Source organism: Cynara cardunculus (genome assembly GCF_001531365.2).
Source record: "Cynara cardunculus var. scolymus isolate 2C chromosome LG 6, CcrdV1, whole genome shotgun sequence".
Lineage (NCBI taxonomy): Eukaryota > Viridiplantae > Streptophyta > Magnoliopsida > Asterales > Asteraceae > Cynara > Cynara cardunculus.
In genome coordinates, this window is record NC_037533.1 from 3,288,719 (window position 1) to 3,298,963 (window position 10,245).

Here is a 10,245-nt window from a genome sequence, read left to right on the forward strand (position 1 = left end):
ACAAGAAACACATAGCTAAACTCCAGGCGGACGAAATATTAGAATCATGTGATGATTTATATGATATATGTGAATCTTGTTTATTAGGCAAGATGACAAAGACACCTTTTAAAAGTAAACCTAATAAGGCTACAAAACTGTTAGGAGTTATTCAACTTGATGTATGTGGGCTTTCAGTTCAATCACAAGAAATGGTCATCGCTATTTCATTACCTTTATTGATGACTTCAGTAGATATGGGTATGTTTATCTAATAAAAAACAAATCTGAAAGCTTTGAGATATTCAAAGAGTTTCAAAATAAAGTAGAGAATCAACTTAGCAAAAGAATAAAAGTGTTTCGGTCAGATCGATGTCGCGAATAATCCAATAGTTTATTGATCATCTTAGAGACCATGGGATAGTATCCCAACTATCTCCTCCCGAAACACCTCAACATAACGGTGTGTCTGAATGAGAAATAGAACTCTGTTGGACATGGTTCATTATATGATGAATTGTACCACTTTGCCTAAGAGTTTTTGGGGATATTCCCTAGAAACAGTTGCCCGAATACTGGATAATGCACCAACCAAAAAGACCAATAAAACCCCACATGAATTATTGTTGGTCCCAGCCGGATCTACTAGAGTTTATAGGTAATAGTTTGTAGAAGGGGGGGTGAATACAAACACAACAACTTTCACTTTTAAAAAACTTATATTGATAAAGAAGATCAGTACTATTTTTTACAGATTGTTTGCGGAAAAGATAGGATAAAGAATCTATTTAAACAATCAAAGATACACACAAAATTACAAATAACAAGAAGGAAAGACTTGCTACAAGAAATAGGTTAAGAGGTAATGTGTTATTCACTTGTTACAGTGGAAGTCTTTCTCTTAGATAGAGAATATAGAGGGAGAAGTATCTTCTTGGGTAAGATCTTCAAGACAAGGATGCTTGGATGTGTTAAAGATAGATGTGTAACCGAGAAACAAGAACTACTCAGTTATTTATACACATTGCATTAAATGCAATTCAAAGGTACAAAGCACGTGGCAAGCTTTAAGAGGTAAGTTTGTCCTTTGTTGCAGTATACAGTCTTTTGGCCACATATGAACAATCTTCCTTCATAAAGTAGGTAAGCACACTTGGATACAATGGAGTGACTTCATACAGTACTTTACTTTGAAATGTATGGGTTTGTCCTTTGTGTCCAGAAGGACAAGACAAAAACTATCGTGTTCAACAAGATTCATTTGATCGCACATTGGAATGATGCTAAATATATCATCAGTGTTCGCTGAATCTTGCATAGATTTCACACTTGTATAGACGAGCTTGTTATCACTAAAAACCGCTTCAGATCACGAACTTGCTGGTCTCTATTTTCAGCTTTTATCTTTGATATCGCTGAAGGATCTGTCATGTGAGTTTTGTCTTCTTGAATGATACTGGTATTTGAACGAATTATAATACATGTTCAGCGATCATTGAACAGACTCAGTGGTGATCGTTGAAACTGAATACAGAGAAAGTATATTTCGTAAGGTAAAAGGGATCATCATCAAATCACTAAGAGAAGATCAACAATCTCCCCCTATTTGATGATGTAGCGTATGAATAAGACCGAATCCATTCGATTTCTAAAAAAGATTACTAATCCTTAACTTTTCAAGGAATCCTTCATCAGTGGTTGTGAATGACTGATTTTTTCAATCTTTTCGATCTTGGTTCCGTAGGAGCAAGTCAGAAAGTAGAACCATTTGATTTGATTCGTTCTCAATAGCTATGAGATGATCATCTTAGGGTGATCCTTTTGTCGACGGATGCTCCTATTACACTCATAGTCTCTGAAGGATGAGAACCAATGCGTTTTACAACGATCAGATGAGATTCCTTAGGTTTAGACTAGTATCTTACACAAAGACAAGTAGAGTACATAATATTAGGTCGGCTAGCTGTAAGATACAGTACGGAGCCGATCATTCCTCTATAAACATTGACGTTTACAGGCTTCCCATTTGGATCCTTGTTCAGCGAGAGAGGAAGAGTCATTGGAGTCTTCATAGATGTATTGTTGTTTAAGTTGAATTTCTTCAACATATCCATCGCATACTTACTATGATTGATAAAGATAAAGATACCTTTATCAGATTGTTTGATCTGAAGACCTAGAAAGTAAGTCAGTTCTCCTATCATGCTCATCCGATTTTCTTTCTTCATGCGTTCAGCGAACAGAAAACACAAAGAGGGATTAGTGGAACCAAATATAATATCGATATAAATTTGGACTAGAATGATATGACCCTTGACTTTCCTAAGAAATATGATATGGTCAATCTTTCAACGAACAAATTTTTCAAAGAGGAGAAATGAATAAAGGATGTCATATGAGGCATGAGGGGCCTGTTTTAACCAAATAAAGAGCTTTATCCAATCGATAGACATGATTAGGACATTTTGGGTCAAGAAACCCTGGAGGTTGTTCAACATAAACTTCCTCCTGAAGTTTTTCATTCAGAAAAGCGCTCTGGCTTTTTTAAAAGATTTGAGCATTTTCAAGCTCTTTTTACAAATCTTTTTGGCATTAAAGCCAGGGATGCTCAAAATACTGACCCAACTCAATCAATCTGATATATAGTTGATACAAAATTAGGTCAAACCATATATATTAGATTGGAAATAGGTTAAGGTAATTTGAACCCAACCAAACCAATTAACCCGATATCTTTCTATATTATGAATTTAATATAATTGTTAAGTTATTAATTAATATATGTATAATAGACATTAGACCAACTCGTAGTTAGATAACATACCAAAGTTTTAACCCAACCCGCACGATTTGGGTTGGGTTGAATTAGGTTGAGATTCTTCAAACCATAAACAATGAATTGAATTGTTCAAATGTCTTCGATCCGACCAACTCAATCAAGTAGCCCAGTATTCAAAAGATCTAAAAGACATGATAAAAATCAAAAGTCCCTTATTCAGAAAGACCTTAAATTATATGAGAAATAAATAACTAAACTTTATGTTCTTCCTGGGAATACAAGACAGATTCATCTCCTTCAAGTTCTATCCCTCACAACCCACAAAAATTACCCAAATTTTAAAGAATCAATTTGAAGATTTTTTTAAAAAAAAATCAAAATAAAAAGACTTTGCAAAATCAATCATCAAAGTATCAGGTCCCTGCCCTTTTTATCTACACACATTCACTAATAAATATCGAATTCACGGTTTGAATCGTTCGTTCGTTCGTCTGTAACGTGTTTTCCGTATCTTCTTCAATCACAGTCCAACCCACAAACCTCCAACACAATCCCACCTCTGTCCAAGAACGGGTTAACACGAACCCATAAAAGAGAAAAGATCGAAGCGAGCAAGATCGACCACACGATGATGATGGTCGGAACATTGCTCTGCCTTCCCATCATACCTTTGAGAAAAGGGTAAAGATGCAGAATCACCCATATTGCAAAAAACAATCTCCCGAAAAGCGGGCCCCACGACTCGTACCCGTTGCTGATTGCATCTGAGATGCCGACAATCACACCGATGATGTTGAAGATCAAGAGGGTTAACGGAGGAATCAACAGGGTGGTCCACTTGAAGAGGTAGAGCTCGGCAAAATCCCCATCGTCTCCTCCTTTCGAGGTAACGGTGAAGGCGGTGTTCACTCCAGCCAACACCTTGAGGAGACCTTGGAAAAGCGCGAAAAGATGAGACGAGACCCCACCAATAACCCAAAATTGCTCGTTCCTCCATAAGTCGTCTATGCCGACACCTCCCCATTGAATTTCAAGGATACTCGTTACGGCAATCGACAAAAACATGAGCATGAAGAGAATGCTAGCATAATTGCTTATCTGAAAATTATACAATCATCCATCATCATTCGTTTCCGTCTAACATCAACCAGCTTATAACACGTCAAAAACGTTTAAGTGTCCTAATAGACTACTAAACACTTGTTCATCCATGTAAAAGTGTTACAACAGATATATAGGACGTGTCATGTAGAAAAGCTAACAAGACGCTTTATTTCAAAAGTGTCTTAAAAAGCTTGCTAAGACACCCAAAAGCGTCTATAAACTTATTGTAACACTTCTACTTAAGACTGATTATTGTGTGGTCCTATAACCTTAAGTGTATGACACAATCTATTAAGACGATTAAATATTTTTAGCATGCTATTAACCCGGTTTTCTTGCAGTGATGAGTTGAGTTTTTGTTACCTCAGGAACGATGAACTTTCCAGTGAGGAGACAGACGGCCGGAAGAGTACAATACGCCACCAATGGAACAGATGTCAACGGATAAACAACAGAGTTTATATATGAAAACCGTTCCAATGGCTTCAAACCGCACCCATAACCGTACCATATCGGACAATGTCGGCTTAACAAGATTTCGACAGACCCCAAAGCCCACCTAAGAACTTGGTGAAGACGATCCGAAAGATTAATAGGAGCTGAACCCTTGAATGCTGGCCTCTTTGGAATGCAATACACCGATCTCCAACCATGGCAATGCATCTTGAAACCGGTTAAGATATCCTCAGTCACCGAACCATAAATCCAGCCAACCTGTTCAAGATCATACCAGTTGAGGTGGTGTCTATAGAAAACGACGAATGAACTAAAACAAGGCACTTTAATCATCTTAAATTATTCTTGTTTTCACATACCTCTTTCCCCCATTCGGTTTTATCTTCATAACCACAACTTATCACATGAATGGCTTCTTTCAAGAGTGATGCGGAGGTTGCTCCTGGTGGAACACCGCCATCATCCAAAAGGGTTGAAGCTATGAACACCGGAGACTGACCAAACTTCTTCTCAAACTTTATCTGAGGCATGAGCGACGACTTTTCGCTATCTATTCCTGCAAAAGACATCCATTTCAGGGTCATTCCAAGATGCAAATATTCAAAAAAAACGAGCCCAGTATACGCCCCCAAGGTGAGGTCTGGGGTTGGGATAACGAGTAAAGCAATTGCTTCCGTAAAGATGTGACAAGTGTGCAAACCACATTACTTACCTTCAATTCCTTCTTCGATATTTTCGAGTGCATGTATTTGTGTGGAAGTTTCTTTCGTCTTCTTCGTCTTCTCCTTTGACTTCCCTTTGCTTTTCTTCTTTCTTGAATTGCAAAAACAACAAAACCATTTTGGCAAGCAGTTGCATGTTTTGCCTGGAGGTTTCTTCTTCGTCGGGGCATCATATCCATACAATGCTTGTCTCCTGAACACACAACCCGTTCCAACGTATATCGGCCCTTGTATGCCATCAAGCCCTTTCATATTAATCTGTGAAATTAAGATATATCGTAATGACTACAAGCGTCCCCGTGCTATGCAGCAGTATGTAAAATTTAATCGTAAACCAAAAATAGTATAAATTAGATCTTCACTAGATAGAGTCGAAAAGGTGCATACGTCGAAGAACACAACGTTGCGATTTGAGTATCTATCATGTCGATCGATCCCATCAAATCTTTGAGGAAATTGAACATAGCAAATCTTCTTTCCAGATGTCGGATCCATCATGAAGCACATAGATTCTCGCAGTGCTTTACTGTTGTTTATATAGTGATCACAATCGACGTTGAGCATATAAGGTGCGTTTGATATGACAGCCGAAACACGAATCTTCAAGAAAACCAAATAAGTTAGAAACGGATCATGGAAAATGTCTTTTAAAACACACAAACTACGCAAATCAAGAAACATTCATACTAGAGCATTCATGGCACCAGCTTTCTTGTGGTGATCGAATCCAGGCCTCTTTTCACGAGAAACGTAAACAAGCCGCGGTAACTCATTTCCTTCCATGTCATGGACACCATTATTCCCTAGGAAAACCTATTTTCATCAGAAAAGGAAGTGTTCTTATTAGTATTGATATTCAAATCATTCCTCAGTAACAGAAATCGAGAAACTTTACACACCTGGATCATTCCGGGATGATCCCTAACGTCGTTTCCTGGCCATGGAGTACCGTCCTGCATTGTCCATCCCTCTTCCGGAACCTTCTGTGCCATCGTCACAAGCCCATTGATCCGTATCTTGAACTCTTCGTATTCCCTCTGTGTGTCAGATAGTTTATAACAACTATATATAAATCAATCACCAAAAATTATTTCTAATAAAAGATATGATCAACTTTTTGATCTAATATTTGACTACCAAATTTGGACAAAAGTTGTCGAGCACATTGGTTTTCTTCAAAAATCAGTAATTTTACATTTTTTGCAAGAATGCTGGTTTGTTTGCAACAGAAATCCAAGTAGAAAGAACGAAAAGTGACTCATTCCAAAATCAATAGGTTTGACATCAAAAGTGATGTTACCTTCATAGCACGGCGTTCTCGGACAAATGAGGGATGTACTTTGTCTTTAAGATAATCAACCTTCTCAGCAAAATACCACTCGGGAGCACGCGGCTCTATATTAAACTTCTTGCAAAATGGTACCCATTTTCTTGCAAACTCAGACGTTTCTGAGAGAGCTTCGAACGTAAGCATGGCCGCACCATCGTCAGAGACATAGCAAGCAACCTTATCAACGGGATAATCCACAGCAAGAATGGATAACACCGTGTTAGCGGTAATGAGAGGAGGTTCTTTCAACGGATCAACCGTACTCACAAAGACATCTATAGGAGCCAACTCAGAAGGTTTCCCCTCTTTCTCGTACCTGATACGAAAAAAAATTAAATTAATCTTGAGAAAGAAAGATACAAATGCTCTACTCGTTGGGGTAAAGGTCAGGCCTACATATATCATACCCGACCCCAACTCCAACGGGGCTTTACTGGGCTCGTTTGGTTTGATTAAAGAAAATAGAGTAAGTGGGGAGCGGAATCACATACCTCAGAGACAATCGATCTAGGTAAGTTTCACGCTCGATTGGGAACCATTTTGGGAATTGGTCAAAGATCCATGATACCGCAAACCATATCTCACAAATGATTGATGTGAGCCATAAGGCATATGCATCCTTGACAGGGTGCAGGATTCTATAGTGAAAGAAGAGACCAAGAATCACCATACGCAACAATATGACCATTCGGTATGGATTTATCTTGCTTGAAGAAATTGGTAACTTCCTCGAGAGTGGTTGCCTCCCTTCGTCCATCCTGTAAACATGTAACGATTTATAAATATCTACACTCTGAAGACAAGAAACAGAGTATTTCACAAACATACACGTATAACCAAATGAAACCAAACCGACCCGGTAAATTCCACTTCAAAGTTGGGTGCAGATGTGAGATGGGAGAATGACCTGATCTCAACTCTCCAAAAGACTAGAGCGGTTGTTTCTATGAAAACCCCCAACTTGTGCACAAGCATGAGCAAAAGGTAGAAGGAATAAAGACTAACATATACATATGTATATATATATATATATATTACACACGCACATATACACATACATACATAAATACATGCATTTGTTTGTGTTTGTACATGTCTATAACAAGTAAGACAAGACACACTACACATTATTGCACCTACATTATGTTAAGAGAACTTCATAATTACCATTTATGATTACACCTGTCACAATAGGGTTCCCTAACCATCAATTGATCTGTAACAGTGACAATTCTTTAGATTGAAATTTTGCCAAGAAATAGAAAATTTGCAAAAGGGGTACTACTCCAATAACTTAATTAACATAATTAGACTATGAAGATGAGATCAAGTATCTTGCTCTATATGTAAGCCTTTGTGTCGTTTATGTTAAGTTGTAAGATTTGATTTTTAAAAACCAATCTACTGTTACTAAACTAACAAAAACAATATTGAAAGGATGCACGTACTTGGGCATATCAGGATCATCAACATCTCCATCATTATGTCCACTGCCACCACCATCACCTTCGTGCTTAACCATTTGGAGTTTATCATTTTGTCTCTTCCTCCATTCCTCCATTCTATCTTTCCACGCAACCGTTCCATAACCATAAACCGCCAGATCTTTCTTAGGATCCATGGGTCGAGGTGGCACTGCAACATAACCATGAAAATTAAGCTAACAATTCATTGAAATACTTACAGTTGATCAGAAACCAAATACTTACAAGAAACTGATGAGGCAGTATCAGAAAATGGCATAGGATGGATTCGCTTTGCTCGATTCATAAATGGTGGGATGATTAGAGCATGTTTGTCAGCAGAAATCCCATCATCCTTCAACCAACAAAAAGAACCATCACATTAATCACAAATCTTGATTTTGACCCACTTACAAATATTTAGAATCACAAAAATTTTGATGTTACTGGTACCTCTTGGCCATAAGTAAGAAGAGGGATCTCTGGATTTAGAGTGGCTGCATCCACCTCAGAAGGGGTGGCAAAGCCAGATGCATGAGATGTACCACGGCCGATATTAAGGCGCGAAGAGAGAACAGCCTCAGCAACACTATGAGGGTCTCTCCTCGGATAGTTTGCAAGATCAAATTCATTGTCCAAATCATCAAATTCCTCCTCATCTTCATCTCCATCAACTCTTGGACTCCCTTAACCATGGATTTGAATGTATTTTTACTAAAACTACACTAGACAAGATAGGATAATAGGATTGAGAATTGACCATTATAGTTACCTTTAATCCGTTTGTATCTGGTTTTGCATTGAGGGCAAGCTTGGTTTCCCTCTCTTCTTTCGTATTCATAGCAAGGTCTGCAAATCGGGAAAGCACATTCATTGCAAGCAACAAATGGCTCACCATCAACTGTTATTTCAATCTCATCTCCACAAATCTGGCAAATCTGACCACTCAATTCTTTCACAGAAGTCACCTGTTAAAAGAAACCAAAATTTATTTTTGGATCAAAAAACCAAACACCCATCAATAGATTTGCATCTAAAGTCAACTGAGGCATTCAGATCCCAAAAACTATCCAAGATTCGAAGCCATGGGATCTGAAATTTACCTATCTAATCTTAATACAAATGAAAAGCAATATCTATTCTTCAAAGCAAACTCTGGCCCAAGAACAGCTAGCGTGCAAGTTAAAAGTGATAATCTTTGAAATCTAGATGAATCGTGTGGCACAAAACCCAAATCCAACTTATGAACAGTGTCTCTTATCCAAAAAGGCAATTCTTTTAACACTATTCAAGCCACCGACACGAATAACTACAGAAAATATGCTTCAAACGAAAAAATTGACTAGAAAAACAGAAAATTAAGCACTTGAAATGCATAAATTTAGTTCAACAACTGCAGATTTTGCAACATTTGAGCCATAAATGGAACTAGCAGTTCAGATATTGAAAGATTTAGATTGGGAATTCTAACATACTCTTCCAACTTCATCCGCATTGATTAAGACAAATTCATTCCTATTGTGTGAACCCGCAACAAGCCGTCCTTTAGTATCCATTGATTCTCCAAACACAAGCACAAACTTAGCACATAAACACCGAAAGACTTAGAAATCCGAGAGGAACCCACTTCACACCGCAAATCTCTTGGACAAACCCATTAAGAAAGTAGAGACCTTTCCTCTCTATCCAACTCTCTCTCTCTCTCTCTCTCTCTCTCTCTCTAAATCTCTTGCTCTATTCTATATAACTCACTTCCTTAAAGCACCCATCAGAGACAGAACCAAACCCACATTATAATACGACTGAAAATGAAATGTAAACAGCAAATACGTCTATAATTTGCAATATAATATGTTAAAAAGATAAAAATCAAAGATATGATAAAATAATCAAGGGGTAGTTTTGATTGATTCCTTTCTTGATAGAGGGAAAAAAAACTCAGTTGGGGGTTTGTTGAGCTGTAGTGTTTCGGGTTTGTGGATCAGAGAGAAAGGGGTTAATAGGGGTAGAAGAAGAGATCCACAAAGATAACCTGTGTTAATTTTTTTAGAGAGAGAGAGAGGGAGGCGTTGAAAGTTCAACGCGTAACACAGAAGGGTCACAGACACAGATCGGTTTGATGGATCTCTGTGAGGTTTTTTTTGATGATTTTAGTGAGAGAAAGTAGAGTATGAGTTGTAATTTGGAGGAAGTGGGGCCCGTCGAGGAGGTGGTGGTGGGGGGATATGGGCCCCACCACGTACGGTGGTTCTTGGAGGGTTCCGGAGGGGTAGAAATGTAAATTTACAATTCGCCGGCTTGATTTAGCACCAAAAATAAACCCTTTGAGATTTATCTGTCGGTGGGCGCGTGTACAAAGGTTGTATTTTTCCGATTGAAACGACGATTGCAGAAGTTCTTGAATCTTCAAGT

At 38.1% G+C, this 10,245-nt stretch overlaps 1 protein-coding gene across 2 annotated transcripts; it reads right to left on the minus strand.

Annotated features, from left to right (window-relative positions):
• Positions 1 to 2,950: 2,950 nt before the first annotated feature.
• Positions 2,951 to 9,933, minus strand: LOC112514520 (cellulose synthase A catalytic subunit 2 [UDP-forming]-like). Of its 2 annotated transcripts, XM_025121034.1 has the most exons (14): positions 9,309 to 9,933; positions 8,606 to 8,801; positions 8,287 to 8,519; positions 8,080 to 8,188; positions 7,819 to 8,005; positions 6,862 to 7,128; positions 6,341 to 6,686; positions 5,940 to 6,077; positions 5,728 to 5,853; positions 5,428 to 5,640; positions 5,031 to 5,298; positions 4,678 to 4,874; positions 4,226 to 4,576; positions 2,951 to 3,856 (listed from the first exon to the last, which is right to left on the minus strand). In XM_025121034.1, the coding sequence occupies exons 1-14, from the start codon at positions 9,387 to 9,389 to the stop codon at positions 3,275 to 3,277; spliced, it is 3,294 nt and encodes a 1,097-aa protein (XP_024976802.1). In that variant the 5' UTR covers positions 9,390 to 9,933; the 3' UTR covers positions 2,951 to 3,274. The 2 variants fall into 2 exon arrangements, with proteins under 2 accessions (XP_024976802.1, XP_024976804.1); XM_025121036.1 differs by lacking the exons at positions 7,819 to 8,005; positions 8,080 to 8,188; positions 8,287 to 8,519; positions 8,606 to 8,801; positions 9,309 to 9,933 and adding an exon at positions 7,199 to 7,255.
• Positions 9,934 to 10,245: the final 312 nt, after the last annotated feature.